This window comes from Anomalospiza imberbis, chromosome 6 (assembly GCF_031753505.1).
Source record: "Anomalospiza imberbis isolate Cuckoo-Finch-1a 21T00152 chromosome 6, ASM3175350v1, whole genome shotgun sequence".
NCBI lineage: Eukaryota > Metazoa > Chordata > Aves > Passeriformes > Viduidae > Anomalospiza > Anomalospiza imberbis.
Window position 1 is genome coordinate 21,025,428 of NC_089686.1, and position 20,948 is coordinate 21,046,375.

The 20,948-nt window shown below is 42.8% G+C and overlaps 1 protein-coding gene across 17 annotated transcripts in view; it reads right to left on the reverse strand.

Moving 5' to 3' along the window:
- Positions 1-20,948, reverse strand: part of NRXN3 (neurexin 3) — a 968,667-nt gene that overhangs the window by 333,905 nt on the left and 613,814 nt on the right. For 6 of the 17 annotated variants that reach the window (XM_068192716.1, XM_068192708.1, XM_068192715.1 and 3 more), the window contains exon 1: positions 18,588-19,119. The exons of the other annotated variants lie outside the window; for them this stretch is intronic. In XM_068192716.1, coding sequence (XP_068048817.1) covers positions 18,588-18,831 — 244 coding nt within the window. In that variant the 5' untranslated portion in view covers positions 18,832-19,119. Of the gene's footprint in view, positions 1-18,587; positions 19,120-20,948 lie in introns of those variants that run through there. 17 annotated transcript variants of the gene reach the window in all.

Genomic DNA, 20,948 nt, shown 5'->3' on the forward strand with positions numbered 1-20,948 from the left:
AGCAGAAAAGAACTAGGATGAGAACCAAGTACTTTCCTGCTGTATCTGAACTTAAAGCATAATTTGGCAGTATGTAGTATGCATTCTTGCTTCTTTTTGTGCACATTGTACTAGTTCATGAACACATTATTTAACCTGGGGAAACATCAGAACTTTCCTTCATAAATATATTTCAATCCAGAGGATTGCTCAAACAGAAATGTCCGAAAATTTGATTTAGAGGAAACCACAGTTGAGAGGCTGTTAGATGACAAGAAAAGTCTTATGGTACTTAAACACAGCCCAGAAACAGACAGTGCTGGATATATATATATATATATATATATATATGAAGGTACCTTATACATTTTGTATAGCTCTCTCTCTCTCTCTCTTAACTGAAAGGAGCCAGTTAAAAAGATTATTTACATGCTCTGAAAGGCTGGGATTTGCAGTCTGAAATGGGGAATGAATAACAGCAGCAGCAGTGTCCTTTTTGGATCCCAGCACAAATTATACACCATAGGCAGGAACTATGCATTGCCCCCCACTGCAGAGTGAAGCTTTCCAAATGAGGTCTGCTAGACTCAGGACTTCCCTCATACCTCTCTCCAGCACTGGCAGACTGGAGAACCTTTGAGAATTCTCAGCTGTGTCATGTGGCAACAAAAATAATCCAGTTTTGATTTCCCCCGAAAACCTCTGGCATAGATGTGGTTGTTTCTAAAAACAAAGTTGACTGTGGTCAACAGCCTTTGGGGATTTCTGCTGGATTGGGAAAGTTTAATACTAGGCATGCTGGGCCAAGCACTAAAATACTTCCATATTACATGTCAGGAATAAACACAAGGCGATTCAACTTAATCAACTCAATGCCTTCTTGTTCCTGTCACACCTGTAAATGTTACTGACTGTCATCCAGGGATATGCTTTTCTAGGACAAGCAATTTTCCTGTGCAAGGAAAGTTCATCACCATTAGCTATGAAGGACTACCCTATCCCTCCTCATCTCCAAACTCTGCTTCCTTTGGCAGTGTTCTGGTGCTGATTTCCTTAGATAATAGTTGCTTTAATGTTTTAAAACTAAAGACTTCTTAAATTGAAAAGTGGTGTTTTAAAAATGAAAGTATTTTACTTTTCAACATTTTTCATTTTTATAACATTTTAAATGCCAATTCTATTATCAAAAATGTTATTGGAACTGTTACCAAAATGGTTATAACTGTAGTAAACCCCCTTAGAACATAAAACCCAAATCTATTTGAACCCTGGGAACAGAAAAAGCACCAGAACCTCTATATTGAAAGGGTAAGTTGAGAAACATTATCCAGCCCAGCTTTTTAGTAAGTCACGTGGTTAACTCACTCCTTGCTGCACTCTCTCTCTCTCCTCTCTTCTCCACACTGAAATGTAAGAAATACAAGCACTGAAATGAGAGTGGCATTTATTTCCTTTCAACACAACACAGACTGAATTTTACACAGTCTACCATCCTACCTACAAACGTACCAAGCAGAGTTTTTAGGGGGCTAGCTACTCACTTGCCCATAATTTAATGTAAGAAGTATGAACTATACAGGTTAAGGGCACTCTGAATAAATTGTTTTACTGGGGCATGCTTTGCAATACGACACACAGAATGCTAAGTGGTCCTGACCACATGCATACATGCACACACCTGTGCTTGGGTCTCCAGAGCTATTTAGGCTGTAAGAAGAAAGATCAATGAATAGGAATTAGGGATCCTACTTGCCTTTTTGCCTCTAAAATGCTAGTGCTAGTGAATAGCCGCATGTGAAATCAACAACAAAAATGGGAAGGGAGAAAAAAAAACCCTTTTCTGAGACATAAATTATGATCTTTTTAAAATGTAGTGGCACACAGATCTCCCTCTTGTTTAAATACTCTCTGGGAGCACAGCCATACAGAGTTCAGCGTAACAACCAAAAGGGTTGTCACGTTAAATGGAGCCAATGATGGCTAAGTCTCAATCCCCAGTTAATCATTTGCTCTCACCAGCATGGTAAAGCTGAGCATCCCAAATCTCCAGGACAGTTTTGCTAATGAAATAAGCAAAAAAAAAAAAAAAAAAAAAATCAAGTGAGATGTTATCTGAGCCTGCCTGATGAGATTGCAGTTTGCAGACAACCCTGGCTTATCTTAGATGATGAACTATCGTGGATAAACAGAATGCATCAAGTCTGTTTCCCCAAGACCTTGACTTGCTGGTGGTAGGGGAATATGAATAACATCTAGGCAGCTCAATATAGATTAAGTGAGGAACTGGATAAGATCGTGGTGTTAACGAATATGCCCTTTAAAAATACCACCAAATACCTAGTCCAATAACCACACACTGCAAAGCTTTATGCTTCTGGTATACATTATTTTAGGGCAGGTAAATTAAGGTAAAAATCAAGGACTCTAAATGTAGCTGCAAACACACACAAGGTTTTCTATGTGTGCCCTTACAATAGCACCCAACTTTTACATGATCAAAAGCTACTATCCATCTGAAAATCCCTTGCAAAGCTGTGGCACTATCACAATTCTGACACATAAGAGGAAACTGCAGTATTGGCTAGGATTATAAAACCAGAACATGCAAGATACAGAAAAAGGCTCTTGAACCCTGCTCTCCTCTGGATTCACAAACACTATGTATCAGTGATGTTAGCCAGAAACAGTTTGGTAAGAAAGACACAGAAATCTTGCAAAATGAAGACTGAATGTTTTCCCACACACCTGTGATCTCATCAAAATTATATATTCTGTTTGATAACTGCCACTGAGAAACAAATTTGAAAACATCTAGTTTAGGCAGGCAAATCGATAATGAGTAGAGACATGCAAGGAGTATTCATTTATGCAAATGTAACTGCATTGTAGGTGTCTGAACAAGCTATTGTAATGCATTGCATTAATGTACCAGATTGTTTATCCTAAACAATGTATTGCCTAAACAGTGATTTGTTTGGGCTTTAAATTTATTTAGCTTTAAACACCCAAAAAATATGGGTACCTAGCAGTGATGGTGGGATTGAGGCACAGTTCAGCCTTGTTCCAGCAGCAGGTTACAGGCCGAAATTGCTTGGTGCAGAAATAATACGGAAGTTCACTGTGCAATCTTTTTGTAAGAGAATCAATGACACTTTAACAAGCCCAAAACTATGGCTGGGTTTGGAAAAACCTACAGCACTGGGCTATTACACAGTGGCAGTTAAAATAATACCATGACCTTATAACTGATGTATGACATTGCTCCATGTCTTTGAATGCTTTTTCTTAGAATTTCACTGGCAGCAATTTCAATTTAAGAATTCCTCTTCAGTTAAAATCCCAGCTAAAGAGTCATAATACAACAAGTATTCCATTTTAAGCCTAAAACTGTGAAAAGAAGCAGGGTTTAGAATATTCACTTCCAGAGTCCTAGTCACCTACAGCTAAAGTTTAGAAATTTTTCTCATTCCCCCTGCTGTTCAAGCCAGAATGTGTCAAGTACAATAGAAATAACAGCAACTATTTTGGGAGCATTCTAAATGGATTAATACTCATGTAACCTAGGCTTTCAGAATGGTTCTAATGGCATAGATGTGAGTTTTTGTTTGCATTTGTATACAAATAATTTTATGACTAGCATAGGTTGAGAATTTTCCACTGCAGGGTAATACATCAGAAGTAAACTATTTTTAGGGATTGTTCTGTATTCAGTTTTAAACAAGTTTAGGCATTTAACAATAAGGTTTCAAGTTCCACTGAAAACACATTTTTTGTTTGGAAAGCTTAATAAATAAATACTTCAAAAATTTAAAAAATATGATGTTTCTATACCCATGATGATTAATAGTTATAAATGAGCAAGATTTGCCTTTAGTAGACCAACCAGTATAGAAGGAAAAATAATCAAAACATAAGGAACATAAACTCTATTCAGATCTAAAAATGTAGCAACAGCTTTCAAAATAACATTTAGGTTTATACCATTAGCTCTAAATTTAACACTGTAATCTAATAAATTAGTCAATTTGAGGCAAGAGTACTGTTACCTGTAGGTCCATGGGGAATGGTACTAGAAATGGTAATAGGCTCTCTCCCTCAGTTAAACAGAGGGAGAACTAATTATTGCCTATAGGATATGAAGAGTTCACAGACAGCAGGACATAAGAAGAACTACAACATACCATAAATTATTGCTATCCTCAGCCCTTTTAGCAGTAACAAATTTTAGTTTCTAAGATCGTTCTTTGAAACTGTTTTGAAGGACTCCTTTGAGGATCAGGGCTAATAGGTTAGAGTGATTGTGAAAAATGTTCTCCCCCTGTTAACTGGGTGTTTCTATTTACTGAGTGTCTGGGTGAGTTTGCCATGGTATATGGCAGGTTTGTGTTTTCCCCAGCTTTGGTTCCATGAGGACCTTTGCAAGCACTGGATGACTTTGCAACACTGATTATTAACAGGTTGGACTGTACACGTGTTAAATCCAAGGCTCTGGACTGTTTACTGTGAGTGACGTTTTACTATGGCAACTACAGAAATCAGGCGGTCTGTGCTTGGTTTCATTAAATGAATTTTGTTCCTGGGGACGAATTTGGCAAGATTGTTGCAGGAGTAGCCTGAGAGTACAGGCATTGTAAGGAATGAATTTTGGGAGAACATCTTTAAATGATATTAGTTTTCTTGTAGAAGTTTAATGATTTTCTGTTTAAATTCCTGCATATGGTGTTAAGCCATAAGCAGATGTATACAATGGGTGTGTTTGTGCACAGAAAAAGGGTTGTATTACTGTTGTTTTGCATCAGGTTCTTGTATGTTTCACAAAAAGATATGACCAATCTCTCTCAAGCAGTAACTGTTTTAAGGTTTTAAGAAGTTACTTGGACTGATCTCTGAATTCCTTGGAATAGCCAGTTCAACATTTTCAGCTTTTTGGGGTTTTGCCCATATAGAAAATATTTTAAAATCTTGAGTAAAAAAGATGGGACAGCTCTACATTATTTGTACCCTACTCAACTCACATCATATGTTACAACAAATGGAAGTCCTTTCTTCCCAGGTCATAAGTTCCCTGGAATCCCTTTTCTGTGGCTGAGTCTGCCAACTGCTAGACAAATACAAGAGATCAATAAAGATTTTCATCTGAAGTTGGCACAATGTTCAGCTGAGGCTGAAACTGGGATACTCAGGTCGGAGCTATTTCTTTAGATGGGCAGGTACAGACTGCGGCAGCAAGGGAACAACGTGACCTGCAGCCAGCTGAGAGCACGGGGCCAGCACATCAGACTCTTCTTGACGCTAAATGCCTTCTGGTTTGTAATGGTGAAAGTAAGATCAGGCTGGTTATGTCTTCCAAGTCTAGGAAATATTTCAACTTGCCATTACCACCTGGGAGTTTAGAATATGCAGAGGTCAAGCTCTGATTTGTCTGGAGTGACAGCAGAAGGCAGGTCTAAACCATGACCCATACCCACAAGTTGCTGTTTCCATACTCTTTGCTTAGACTACTCTGTCTCTTTTCCTGTGGGATACACTAATGTGAAAGCTGCTCTCTGGGAGATTTACAGTAGTTTAGATGAAAACACTGAATATAAAGGACTTATTTCTATGCACCATGGACTGTAACTGAAACACTGTGAGTACATGGCAGCTGCTGTTTGACACTGGACACAACAGGCTTAATGTCACAGTTTGGAAGCAGAAGAGAAAACATTTCTGGCAGCATTTAACGTTGCTGAGGTTATTATTACTAGACACGAATGCAAACAAAAACAGCTTTTCTGCAAAGCAATGTGTAGTCTCTCTCTCACACAAACATATCATAGTTCTAGTCCTCAGAAATCCATGATGTGGGCTGCATCATAGTGCAATGTTGTAATTCTTGTGTAGCAAGCCAAATATTTCAGGAAGATATGGACATGCACTGTACCAACAATCTACCCACAAACCATAATTTTTTAAGGAAAAAAAGGTATTTCAGACATATCAGACTAAAAGTACATGGATGGATTAATCATGATGGTCAATGCTTCCTGGTAGTGTCAAACTAACTATATATGTGCCTCCCTTCCCTGTGTACGTGTTTCAGCAAAGAAATCCTACACAGGAACAAAACCATGTCACCATGCAAGAGCAATGTGAAAAGTGCACTGGATCGGATGCCACCAGTGCCAGGTTGTACTGTCAGCTTTGACTTTGTGCACAGCCACATTCAGATAACCTAAATTCTATTAACCTCCAAAGCCTGGTAGGTGCTTCCAATCAGGCACCCTGATAACCTGGACTGAAGTGACAGAAAGCAGTACACCCTGGGATTTTGGCAGAACTCGGGCTGTTTTAATGTGGCAACAGTTTCTGACTCAGCAAACTGCTTTGCCTCTCTATGTCCCATTTTCTCATTGTAGAATAGGAAATACAAAAACTGGTTGCTTGCCCTCTATCAGTGTTGTGATGGTCTAAGAAGCTGCATAAAATGCTTTGAGATGGCAATTTAAAAATAGCTAAGGAAAAAGTTAGCAAAAGAAAGAGACTTACTAATACAGAACAGCGTATGAAATATTATGACAAAACTACAGTGAGTCCCCTTCTCAGTTCTTTACAGCATAAGATGATCACCATTTGTGAGGTCAAGGAAAAAAAAAATACAACCCTCCCTTGGGATATACAATTAAACATATCAAAGAGGTTATTTGCATCCATCTGTAGCATCTGGCACTGGCCACAGTCAAGAGACAAAATACCAGACCAGATGGACCAGTGTATACAGAAATTCTTATAATCTTCTGTGATTAATTTCTTCCTTCAGGTTGGATATGTCTCTTCAAATTGTGTATCAACATCTAACCAAAACTAGTGCTGACATATCATTGATTGTACTGTGAGTTTATCTGCAGCTCAGAATTCTGGGACAGTTTAGTCCCTTGCTTACCTCAACTCTAAAGGGGAATTTCTTTATCAGTGAATTTCTACATTCACTCACACATTTTCCAAACCTTGTCCTCAGAGATTACTGACAGAGTCCATGACTCAACTGTAATTTGAACCAAAAATCTTTTTTAGTTCCTGAATCTTTGCTACTGTAAGACTGTAGCCTACAAAAGTATAGACTATAAGACTCCAAATGATTTTTCTAATAGTACAGTCTTGTCCATGAACTCATAGAGTCTAGGTTTGCACAGCAGGATCCTAAAACTTTCCCACAAATTCTTTTAGAATGATTGCACCGTTTTTCTGTGATCAATGCAAAGACATGCAAAGCAAGGGTGAAGTAAAACAGCAAAGATAACAGAAATCTTGTCTTTTACAAGAGTCACCCATTGCATTTTTTTTTGTTTGAGGACCATGTAGTAATCAATTATTTTTAATCCTTATTTTATTTATAAATAACTTATTTTACAAATAATTAGAAATCATTAGCACTGCAGTATAAAATGATGACATTGCAATATTATAATACGTCAGGGACTTTGTTGCCATATTTTAAGATTCTTGACTAACTAGGACCTCTTTAAACATTGCCAAGTTTAGCTATATGAAGGCCAGGGATTGAATCATGCTGTCTAGTAGGTGCCCTTGAATCCAGGAATTCAACAAGATTATAGAAAAGGGTTGCTGTAGAATGGTTGCTCAGGCAGTGAAATTGGATAAAAGAAAGAGCTCCTGCAGATATGACTGCTATCTCTCTACACAGTACTCTCCACACAGAGCCCCTAGCCCTTTCCTGAACATGAACTCAGCTCCCTTGTGGACATGAACTAAGCATCATCCCAAACCTCAGCAGAAATCTAAAAACCAAGCACTGCTTCTGAAGAGAAGCAAGTTTCCCCAAGGAGAAATATACTGCACATATCCTTATGTACACATGGAGGGGTGTCCTGGCAAAAATGCCCACTATTCAAGCACTGCATTTGAACAAACTGCTCCTCTTAGGCTCTTGTGCAACAGAGGAGCACAGACAGGGCAAGCACACACCCAGAGGCACCACTGCTGACTGCCATACAGCCCTGCCTTTACCTGGGCCTGTCCTAGTGACCTTCTTAGCAACACAAATAAAGCACTGCACGGCTGTCCTCTTGCCAAGCAGCAGCAAAATCCAGCCTTTCTCCCTCCACAAAAAAAATAAACATGCCTTCAGTCTTTAGACTGATAGGCAGTAAGTTAAATTTATTAATGTCTTGTTCTAGATATTGACAATAAGACTTCCAAAAACACGTGGTGAAAAAAGAAAAAAAAAAGAAAAAAAGAAAAAAAAGAAAAAAAAAAAAAAAGCTAAATGTGTGATTCAATCATCACAGTAACTGGACTTCTGAAACATATAGAAAACTCCAAAGTCTAGATCCAAGGTCAAAAAAGTGTGTGGCTAAAAGACCACTGTAAATTGAACTCCAGCAGCTTGGGGCTCTGGTGGACAAGATGCATATCCCACAGCCTTCTTCAGAGCACTTGAAACTCCAGCTCAGATTAAGAGAAGCCAACAGGGCAGCCCCTTTGCTGAGCTCTGATACTGTTCCTTCCGGTCCTGTTTATTTGGTGTATTTTTTTCCTCTAGCTTCAAATTGCCTGTCTCTTTTCTTGAGAATTACTTGGGACTTTAATGGCTCTTCTAATGCTTCCCTCCTTTACTTCTGATTAAAGAGAAAGAAAGAATGGGAATGAATTTACACTTCAGCTTAATTTCCACCTTCCTCCTCTCTTCTCCCTCCCCTCTTCTTTCCCTTGATTGCTGAAATAACCTCAATAATTTTGTTCACGATTTCTGATAAAATGAATTGATTGAACAGTTGCAGACAAAATCTAACTTGCGACAGAAGCAGAAGACAGCCAGCAAGGACAATGAAAGTAGAGGCTGGGGTATACAGTCAGCTTTTGGGTCACTGGTCTAAAAAATCCCCTCAGATTTCTAAAACCAGTGAAGAGAAATGCATGTCCACAATGCTCCTTGAAGCAGTAAATGAAACCATCACCAGCAATAGGAACTGCTCTCACAAAGAAAGGACTGAAACAAAACACTGCATCTAATCACACAGCCCAGGCATTGCCCATGCTTCTGACAATGTATTCTTAGGATGAGAATCCATATTTCTTTGCAGAACTGGCTTCCTAAAAAGGCACCTATCCTTCAAAGGACTTCTTCCAAAGAGAGTACCAGGAGCCATACCACTGTGATGTTCCTTAAATTCCAAGAACCAAATACGCTGGCTGAAGTTTGAAGATACCTTTCCAGAACGTTGGGGGGAAAATGTAACAACATAGTTCTTTTCCTTTCATATGTGTTATGTCAGGATCTAACAAGATTTTAAAAAATCATCATACTTTTGCACTACAGCATAGAGAAACTGGATCATCTGGCAGTGTATGATTCACCACCCAGTATATCAAGCTAAGCCAGGAGCAGAGGCAGGGAAAATGTTTTGGGGAGGGTGGGAGGTCTTGTCTTCAGCTCTGTTCCATGCTGTTGCTGAGGATAAACCTCTTCAGCACTGCTCATTAACAACTGGAATATGGCTTCAATGACATCAGTGAAAAAAATTCTCATCAAGGAATGCACAAAAGGCTCAGGTTTTGACCATTTTTCAAACAGTTATCAAGTATTAATTAGACCAGTAGGGGAGGCTACTCATTTTGCCAGTGTATATTTCCTAATGACTGGGCCAGGAAAAGTAGCCAAGTATATGGCTTGTTAAGTAGGAATTAACCTGTCTGAAATAACAATTACCTGAATTGAATTAAGCTTTGATACACACCGCTGGCAGAATTTGCCACCCTGCCGTCTGAGCAGAATTTGCCACGTTGATATTTGGTTACAAGATATATTCTTTTTATACAAAGCAAATGCACATCAATTCTGAAGGACAGGTACCCACATCACCTTATTCTGTTCCAGCCTACTGCAATCCTGGCATGTTCATAGTGCCTAGTGCCAGAAAAATAAGTTACAAGGTAAATGGATGTTTGTATGGCACAGACACATTTGTCTCCAGATTCTCCATGGAAAAAAAAAAATTTGAAAATAAGTTAGTAAGAATTCTCTGCTCTGTTTCTCTTCTTCAAGCCTCTATAAGGTGCTGAATATATTTCTCAAGGAAAATTAATTTCTTTGTCTTTTCCTTGCCTCTAATGAACTGCCTCTGAATGCATGAGGAGACAGGAAAGAGAGCAGACTCCATGGTGAGATAATAAAAAGTGAAAAGGCATTCAAAGCCATCAGTATCTTCCAAACTTACACTGACAGAAATATGCTGGACTGTAGACAGGGGAGCAAGATCAGGGAAACTTAGAATAGCTTTGGCATTCTAAGCTACAAAGAAAAGATGACATTGGGGGAGCAGAGATCATGCCACAGAAAGGTTACACAAGCACATGACTAGATGTAGGCCACATAAACTGAGGATTACTCTAGGTCCTATCCAGGCCACCATCATTCCTAAACACTGTACTCAGTGAACATCAGTGAATGACAAGCTCTCCTGTGGAAGCACAGAACATCATCATTATCAGTAGAATAATCAGAATATGAGAAAAGCTGAGATGAGCTACCATTAGACAAGTAAATCAAGAACAAATAAAGGAAAGGGAAAAATGTCAGGTTTCAACCTACTGTTATCACTTTCATTTCACCAGATACTAAAAGATCAACAGTGCTTGTAAGAAAACATGCCTATATGACTGCAAGCTCCAAAAATCTTTGGAGTGAAACTGTCCCACATGATCACCATAACTCAGGAAGCTACAAAAGATGAAGGCTTTAATGCAATAAACACAGGAATTCCTACACGTTAAATCAGACAGTGCAAATCTTTCCAGAGTAGAAGCCAAGTAGACACCTTGGGAGAACCTATTTCTATGTGTAGTCCAGTCAATGTAACACCCAAATAAAATTAATCAGGTCCTTCTTTTTTTCTCTTTTTCTTTTTTTTCTATTTTTTTTAAATTCTCTTACTCAGAAACACTTGAATTTCTTCAACAATTTCAGGTCTATTGTATCTTTTATGTGTTCTCTCCCTTAACCACCCTGTATTTGACTTCCCAATGCTACTCAGGGAATTTCCATACTCTGCTGCTTTGTCCTCATGCTCATGGTTGAAGTCTTTATCAGAAAAGGAGGACTTCTGTGCACTGAAACATTGGTAGCTGAGACAGCAAACACGCAGAACCAGCTGGACAGAAAATATTTCCAGACGTTACCCCTGTAAAGTCTCCACTGGCTGGAGTTATTAAGCAAACTGGCTAGAGCAGGAGCAGCAGGCTGCTGTAACTGCAAGATCCAGCCATGACAGTAAGCCATGAAAACCCTCACTGGGCAGTGTAGCAGATGAGAAAGAAAACAAAGGGTTAACCAAACATGTCCAGAAAGTCAGTTCTTGTCACATTATGATGTTAAAGATTGAACTTTTTGAAAAAAATCCAAACTTCAGCTCCCTGCCCCTTCCAATAATTTGATCTTCTTAATTTAGATTGATAATCTTCCAATAATTTGACCAGATTAATGCAGATTAATAATCTTCCAGTAATTTGACCTGATTGATACACTGAATTTATTCTAAATTCAAAATCAAGTTCCAAGGATAGCATAGAAACTGATTCCCTCTGAAGTTATTAAATAGAGCCTGGACTGCTGACTAAACTGATGCTACTCTCTTCCTGAGCCCTCTGAAAAACAAAGTCTTCCCTCACACTTTACCACATGGTATTCACAGAATAAGTAAAGGGTATTTTTTTAGCAATATTTTTACATCTTTCTGATTCATTCACCCTGTTTCTTTATCTTCTGCAGACACAAGACCCTCTGTAGATTGTAAAATGCTTCCCCCTCTTCTGCCCTCCATCATCAAGAATGAAAAAGATGAAATATGCAAAAGTAAGAGATGATAAAGTAAACTTTACCACTCCATCAATTTAGTAATGTCCTTTATCAGCCCCACTATTCATGCTTCTCAACCACTATAGCTCACACTAACTTCATTTTCATCTTAATACACCATACAGAAAAGCAGCCTAAATATACATCCCCAGATATAAAGCGTATAATCTGTAAACTGCAGGAACAGGCAGATCATTTCCATTAGTTTCTTATGTAGCAAAAACCACAATTTACACCCAAAGCATATCATTACATTCAAATTCTAAAAGACAGTTTCGGAAGTACTTTAAATTCATAGTTTGGGGGAAAGTCACTCAGGGATATAAGCAGTTGTTTTAATGTGCAAAAACAACACACACATACAGAATGCAAGAGAAGTAATAGACAAGAGTGATGAGAGAGCCAGGGTGAATCACAGGTCCCTGGCTCCAGTGGCTCTCTGGAGTTTGGCATAGCCAGAACTCTGCCAAAATGCTGCCCTGCTCCTTCAGAAACACCAGTGCTAGCATTTGGCACTGGAGCCTGTCCAGGCTTTAAAGCCATAAGGGAAAAAAAACACTACGAGGATCTATGTTCAGAATTTGAAGGTGTCTTGTTTGTCCTTCAAGAAGAGATACAAGCAGGCTGCTCTTTTAAGGTTCTCTGACATCTAAAGCCCAAGAGGACTACTGGGGTTTCATTCATTTCTGTGGCTCCCTGCCAGGGATCTCAAAGCACACAGATGCACCAGAACTCACCTAGGTGAATAAACAATTTTCTCTTAATTGCACAGATGAGGAAAACAAGTCAGAAAGTAAAGTAATGTCTTGTCAAGGTCATACAACAAATCAGAGCCATCAGTCAACTGCATGTTGTCTTGTGTACAGAGGTTACACAGAAGACATGAAACTTTTTTTTTTTTTGCTAGTACAAATGACCTTTTATAGTTATCGGACCACCAGACCAGGACAGAAGTGCAAAAACAAACAAAAAACCAACCAACTAAAAAAAAAAAAAAAAAAGAGGCAGCCAATCAGCACAGGACTGTCATCTGGGCAGCTACACAGAGAGCTGGTCTTCTTAAAGCACAGCACATGGAAAAGAAAAGATCAGATGATTGATCATCCTTTGCATTTCCAGACAAAATTTATACTCCTTGCATTTAGAAGCTCCAGCTCTTTATTCAGTTACCTTCTGTATGGCAAACCATGGAACTTCCCCACCACCAGTTGAAGACTATTAAGTTCTTGTCAGTATTGCCACATTACATGATCTAGGTGCATTTTCCTCCTTCTACTGAGATGTGTAATGAATTTGGAGCTCCCAACAGCACAGTATATAATAATCCAGTGACTGTCATAATACTGTTCAAGCATAAATTTTCATGTCATTAAATTTTTTTGCCAACATGGCAAAAGAAGAGAAAGAAAAAGAAAACATCAAGGAAAAACTAGCTATAATCATTGATAAAAAATGTATATTTTAAAATGGAGAAATATTATAAAAGGTAACATTCTCATTCTGCAGTACTGTCACTACACAGCTGATGTCACATCCATATATTCGTTACAACATCAATACCTATACAAAGCATACAGCAGGATCCTTCATCTGTTTTTGAAATGGAGTCACCTCTGCAGCAGAATGTGGCAGTTGCTTGAAAAGACAGGGCTCTATTATCCAAAAGCAGAAACAATAAGGAAAAGAAATCTCTCTCCAGTCTAAATTGCAAAGGAAATACAAGAAGGAAGAAAGTCCTGATCTAATTCTGACTAGGACTAACATTCCCCCTTTTGTAAAACGTGCTATGAGATACTGAGCAAGCACAACATAGCTTTCAGAGGAGGCTTTTTTTATACGTCTTAAGAGACTATACCTTCAGCAGTATAGATCTGAGCAATGTTTCAAAGAGCACAGAGACATACTAAATAAGACTGACAGTTCAACAATAAGTTTCTTGTGCTCCAGATCTCATAAGATCATTGGGATCTCCTAAGAACAAGTACCAGGTGAACAGACTTTAACATCGGTTTTGGAGATCAATGCAAACTATTCCAAGTTGAGAACAGTTAATACAGTGTACAGAATGAGAAGTCAAAGCATCTACTCAGAAACTGTTTCATAGAAAAGCATGCAAAGGATAAATCAAATAGCAACATAATTTTGAGGAAAGAGCCTTTGTACATACCAGATTTTTTCTGTATTCAACTACTGAAAACTGTGCTTTCTCAGAAGAGCTACAGAGTCAGGACAGGGAGGGAAAAGCCCAGCTATGATCACTTAAAACTCCAAGTGAGTCAGTTTGGATGCTTTGATTTCTGGATAGCCAGCTTGAGATAATTTAAGGAAATTTCTTTTAAAAATAATTAATCATTACAGCATCTCTGAGGAAGGGAATGTAAACATTCGAGCACACACCAGCACTAGTCTTTGCCAAAAAATTAGGCTTCATTGTTGATATGAGAATAAAGGCAAGGCACAGAAAGTAGACAGACTACTAGCTTTTCACCTTTGCAGAACTTAATTGCAACCTTAATTTCAGCTCTGAGTGAAGTTAATTTTGCTAGATCGCCGACTGCTTTGTACAGAGCTATTTTCCCCATTTTGTTAAAGCTACCAATCTTTGCTCAAAGTGATCTCCTGGTGAAGGAGGAACGGGAAAGGTCCTGCTTTGTACTGGGGAATGGGCAGTACCAAGGATGGGGAATCTGTTTCCTATCATAATGAAAAGGCAGGATTGCAAGAACATAGAATCTTGAAATGAGGAATAGGTCACACTGGAGGAGCAGCAAGGATATATGTATTTTAAAAAGGGTACACTGCTACAGGTGTGTGGCAATCTTTGACACTGGTTTGCAGAATACCTGCCTATCTTATGGAAACACTCCCTTGATTTGTCCAAACATTCACTCTCATTTGCTAATTCAAAAAAAAGATATAAGAGAAGGAAATGCTTCATATAAATAACAGAACGTCTAAGCATTGATTCAGGCCTGAGAGTTATACCCACAAGATCTGGTGATTGCTCATTAGCAGTCCTCACAACAGACCCACACTTTTTCCTGTGACTAGTGCAACAGCCCGGGCCAGCCTAGGCTCCACAAAGTGAAAATGAAGAGAAACTGTCCTGTGCCCACCATTGCTCCCATAGCTGCAGAGCAGACCCTGCAGGCAGGAGCAATCAAGGTATCACACATCGCCTCTGAGCACCCCTGCTCCACAGCCATTAAGGACAGCCAGAGAACAAACAGCTGGAGGAGAAAAAGAGAAAGTTAATTAACTAATTCACCACTAAGACCAAAAAGGCACAAAATCCTTTCATGTTATCTGTCAACTAGAGGCACGAATTATTCATCAGCTGAGGCAATGAGGATGTGGAAAGAGGGGCTGTGAAGTCACTGCTGCAGGCTCCAGCAAAGCAGCTGACCCAGCACTGTGCTAAATAGCCCAGAGGATTCAGCACATGTGAACTTTCAATAAACACGGCCCCAACTTTGTTCCTCCCTCTGTTTCACAAGCCCCTAGTGAAACAAAAAGGAATCAAGTGTTTCCCTTCCTATTATTCAGTTATAAAGATTCTGCTAGTCTAGGAAGGTCCTCACATGGAATAAAGATTTGTTCTAACTTGTTGAAGTCCCCTGCCCGGCCAGGCTCATTCCTCTGCTGACAAGGAGGTAAACCTGTTAGAAAGACTTTCTCCATGAGAAGATGCGCTGTGCCAAGTTTTGCATTTGCAGGTTGCAGCCCAACTACCCTAAAGCACCAGCTCGGTGATTTCAGAATTAACTCTTGTAACACCAGCACAGTAGCGACTGCCAGATCTGGGTCCGGTCCTGCTCAAGGTAAGGCACAAGAAGGTATTCCACTGATTTTAAAGGAGCACTAAGACACAGGCTCCAAACAAGTACTCACTGCTCATGAGACATTTATTTTTCCTCTGTGCTAGATATTAATTTGCTTCTTCAAACAGATTGAAATCCACTGGGATGTAGGAGAAAAAAGGAAAATATGTTTAAATACAAGACTGAGTCCCAGTGGTTAGCACTGTGGGGCTGAAAGATAACACAGCAGGGCGGCCGTGATCCTGATCTGATTCCTTCCAAAACCAGTATTAATGTAGCCACCAAGCAGGGCAGCAATCAAAATTAATTTCTTATTTCTCAATAGAAAACACAAATAATCAAAATCCCAGGAAACACAGGGAGTGCACAGCCTCCTTGGAACCTGACTCCTCAATGCTGTTACAGATCCAAGTTCCAAGGGCCTCTGTTGTGCAACAGTGAAAGAACACACAAAAATAAACCATGCATGTTTCCAAGACCAGCTTTGTGGTCTCTTCTTCCTCTCTCTCTCTCTCTGTCCACCCCATTCACCCACTTATTCACCGCCAAAGGATGTTTTTATGACAGCTTTGCTACAAGGCATGATTAGGAAAAAAAAAAAAAAACAACTAAAAAAAAAATCCCACTAAAAAACCAAACAACTCACATTGACTTATGCATTAGCCTTAGCTCCCTGAACTCTCTATTTCCCTTGTTTCCTTTCTGCAATGGGGACACAAAAAAATTGCCTGTTTCTCACTGAAGCTGATAACTGCTTTTGCTCCTGACTCTTAAATGAGGCCTCGCTTGACTTTCAGGGCAGATGGAAAAGCCATCAAGGAGAAAAGAACTATCATTTCTTGACCAGGAAACACAGTGTAGACTCTCATACAGACTACTGTCTGACTTTAACAGCAAAACCAAACACTATCACATTTTGTGACATCCTTCTCTCCTTTCCTCATAAGTGACCTACGAGCCAGAGTTTGCTATCCCCTTTCATCACAGAACTAAGCTACAAAAGCTGGGGTCCTGAAAACCTTTTGGGGCAGTGACTGGCTGATCCCTCATATTTCTTGCTTTAGCACAACGGGGACTCTCTCAGATGGTCCTCAAGCATTGCTGAAAATAACTGGGCTCCTGCTGCTAGTGATTAATAACCCATAACTGAGTTTCACATGGGTGGTGCTTAACAGATGGTCTTGATGTCTGGCATGGCATCGATTCCCTTCCCATGTGGGGCCTGAATGTTTCTCTTGCATTTTAGGATGGATGTGAACTTTGGAGCAGAAGTGGGAGTTTGATAGGCTGAAAGGAAATTGCCACTTGTATCTGCAGAAATGGCTGAACACCTCCCACTCAACCTACTGCACCCAGTGCCACTTCAGTCCCAAGCCCTCACCTCTGCAGCACGGTGCTATTCTGCAATGCCCTGGGCTCCCCCTCCCGCACTGCCAGAGCATCGGCAACCTACCTTGCAGAGCTCCCTGTCACCCTCTTCCAATGCCCTCCAGCAGCTCTGCCAGAGCACCTCCTGCTAGCACAGCCCTGCTCCGCTGGTGCTCAGCTGTGACCTGCAGCATCTGCCTCCTGGCTGTGTTCCTGAGCCCTTTCCCTCTCCAACACACCTCGGCTCAGACCCGCAATACTGAGCTTCTTCCACAGCTCTGCCAAGGTACCTGGAGATTTCATTGGAGGTCCATTCATCGTTGTGCCATTTGAACCCTTCAGACTGCTCTGCTGGTCGTCTGAGCACTTATCTGGAGTGCTCCAGGTTTCAATATCCTCGTAACCCTGACACAGCCCTGCCAGCACATCCTCAAAGTCTCTGCTGCAGCCATGTCATGCGGCACCAGCCGTGCCAGGGCTCTTCCTTCCTTTCCTTCCCTTCCCTCTCCTTCAAAGTGTTCCTATGCCTCATTTCTGATACTGGTTCTTCTTCTTCTGGCCCTGTACAAATGCGAATCTCTAGGTGAATACTCCTATGATGGAAGGCCAGACCTGACCCTGACCTGCAGCCCTGGAGGGAAAGGGCCAGGCCTTGGCCTGCCTGCCTCTTCCAGTTGATATGACTGAAAACAGCAGCTAAGGGACAAGGACAGCATACAGGAGAAGGTGGAGATGAGGAAAAGCTCCCATGTCAGACAGGCCTAGGCCAACTCCTGTCAGGGTGGGGACACTTGAGAGAGCTGGTTAAGAGGCTGTGTAGGTCCAGGTGCTGAGCACTGCTCAGCATTTCAGGCGCACAATGCTGGCCCTCTCTCTTGGCATCTCTCAGACACCCTCTTCCCCTTCTCCCTTGCTGCCAGAGTGAAAACCTACTCCCTATTATTTCTTGCCCCAGGGTTTCCCAGGAAGACACTACCAGATACCAAGCAGGAAGCCAGGAGCAGGAATGAGACCTCGCCTTTTCCTCTGTACGCCCCTTTCTATCCTCACCAGGAACACAGCGAGCGCGCAGGCAGGGGAGGAGCGGCGGCGGCAATTCCCCAAGCTCTCGGCTGGCCCTCCCGCAGCTGGGCGACCGGGAAACGAGGGTGGCCGGCGGGGAAGATGCGCTGCTGCAATGACCATGTCAGCCGCTGCAAGCCAGGCAGTTAGTGATTCCCCGTCGCAGGATTCCAGCGGGACAGGAGCGGATGCCCTTCCGCCGTCCCGAGCTGTTCGGCGCTGCCGTCTGACACGGAGAGACCCGAGCCCGCCCCGGCCCCCACCCTCCGTCCTGCTGGACCACACCGGCCGGGGAAGTTGGCTCGCAAGCGGTGCGTCCTCAGCCCTAGGCTCGCCTCGGCTCGGGGGCAGGGGAGGAGTGGAGGGTTAATGGGGAGGGGGCAGAAATATGAGAGGCAGGGAGGACCCCCCTCCCCCGGAGACACAGCCACCGTCCCTGCTCCCCCTCTGCTGCTCCAACTGCTCTGCAAAAAGGTTAGAAAGAAACAAGAGTGGGAACCCACCGTGTCCTCCTCGGAGGGAGACAGGGGAGCGGTAGATAGAGATAGGCACAGAGTGGTGCTTGCTGCCGTGGAAGTGATGCTCATACTGAGCCTGAGAAACAGACGAGGAAGAGGATGCAGAAGAAGCCACGTTAGAGGAACTCCACACAGAGCTGACGATACATCCCCAAAAGAGGGAGCACATCCACAGGGTCCAGGCGGGGCGGCGTCCCGGGCAAATGCTGGGGTCTATTCTCAGGTGCATGGTCAAGGCACAAGAGACCTACAGACGGGCAGTCTGAATTCCAGCCAGGGAGAGAGAATAACGTTCATGATGCCAGAGGACCCATGCTAGCAGAAAGGAGAGTCGCTTCCGAGGCTCTAGGGGTGTGCGTGTGTGCTCAAGAAGAAAATAGAGTGTGTGCGAGAGCGAGTGCTGGCAGGGAAGGGGAGGGATGGGGGAAGGTTAGTAACCACACAGAGACGAATAAGACGCGCCGTTTCCCAGGGCTGGATCTACTGTGGCAGGAACCCCGCGGCCGTACCGAACCTCCAGGAGTGCGCCGGAAAGCCGCACATGTCCGCACGAGGGTCCTGTTCAGGCTCCTCCAGGATCACGGGGTCCTTGAGGACTTTTCCCTGCCTGAGATCCCTGTCTCTCACTTTGCTGAGAGGGACTATTAAAAAAGAAAAAGAAGAAATAAGCCAGGGACCCCAGGTAAATTTTTGATTTTTTTTTTTTTTAATCCCAATTCCGGGGGGTTTCTCTTGCTTCTCCACTAGCAAGTGTTGCAATGCAGAACTGCCAGGACACGCACACGCGCGCACACACACACACGCACACACACACAGCGATCTAGATTGTCATCCTCCTTCCGCCGAATCCAGGCGACCGAGGGCTCAAGCCGATTGACCCTGCGCAGCCGTCGAGCGCATCGCCAGGTCTTCCCGGGCGGGCGGGCGCGTCGCAGCAGCCGGGGCGGGCGGCGCGGGCCGGGCGCGGGGCGAGCGGAGCCGGGGGCGGCTGCGGGCGGCCGGCGCCAAGTGCGGGCAACTCGGCGGCGCAGGTGAAGCGCAGCCGGGGCGGCCGGGGAAGCGGCTCCGCCAATGGGCGAGCCGCATGCAAATGTCCCGGCGCCGGCGAGCCAATGGGAACGGCGGCAGCTCTGCGCAGAGGGACTGGCTGGCTCCGGGGGGAGGCGGGGCCGGGGCGCGGCTCCGCCCCCGCCATTCATGCGCTCGTGCGGTCCCGCGCGCCCGCGGCCCCCGGGAACACCCGGCTGCCGGAGCCGCCGCACCGGGAGCCGGAGCCCGGCATGCGCCGCCGCCTGCTCCGAGTGGCCCCTGGCGAAACGCGCCCACCCGTCTGTGCGGGGACGGGACCGCCTCCCGTGCCGCCCTCCCGCTGCTCCTCGGGGGCAGCCGGCGCGGGGAGCCCTCGGTCGCGGCACGGGAATGGATGCGCTGGAGTAACACCGTCCCGCCGCGCCGCCCTGACCCAGGGCTCGTCCTGCGGCCGCAGATGCTCAGGAGCAAACGAAGAACCAGGAATGATCGCGCTCTTTAAAACTCCCTGTGGCTCTTACAGATTTTTATTTTTTTTTTAATGCTCCTGCAACAATAGGTGTAGTCCAAACAGGGGTATCTGCACGTAATCGTCGGAGAGTGAGGAATGCAGCCGGAGTTTGCAGCCCATAAATTAATAAACAAATGCAGTAGTTTTATCTAGTAATTTACTGCCTATCAATTTGCATGGCAAAAATCCCCAGCGACACGGGAAGGCAAGCACCAGGAGTGGAGTGACTTACACAAGATCACTCAGGGAGTCAATAAGGAGCTTTAGAAAAGGAGCCAGCCAGCCCCAGGACCCACCTTGCACTGCACTGCCTCATTCCCTTTCATTTATTCATACAAACGAATAAATTGTTTATGACTGTAAGTTTTCTAGTTTTCCCCTCCAGAACCGTGTTTGTAGGTGTGCACGCATGCGCCTCTGAAACCTGCTGTTTGACTCGAGTATTTCCCTAACGCTGAGGTGCAGTTTTCAGTCATTGATCTCAATTTGGTACAGCATGTCAGTAACTTGTAATGATCATCCTGAGTTGCACACCTAATACTATTAGTTGAGACTGATATGCTTATAAATTATTTTCTAGTAACTTATAGTATAAGTGATCTAAATCAGCAGCTAAAGCATCCACAAATGCTTTGCTGTTTTGCTGGGTTTAATCAGTGATTGTGAAAAGCAAGAATATTATCTTCACATTTATCTTAACATCTGCCACCTAAGAATCACAGTGTGCTTTAAAATCTGTTATTAATGAAGCCATTCAACAGCTTTAGGTATTACTTTGCCATTCTGTAGATAAGGAAACAGAGGCT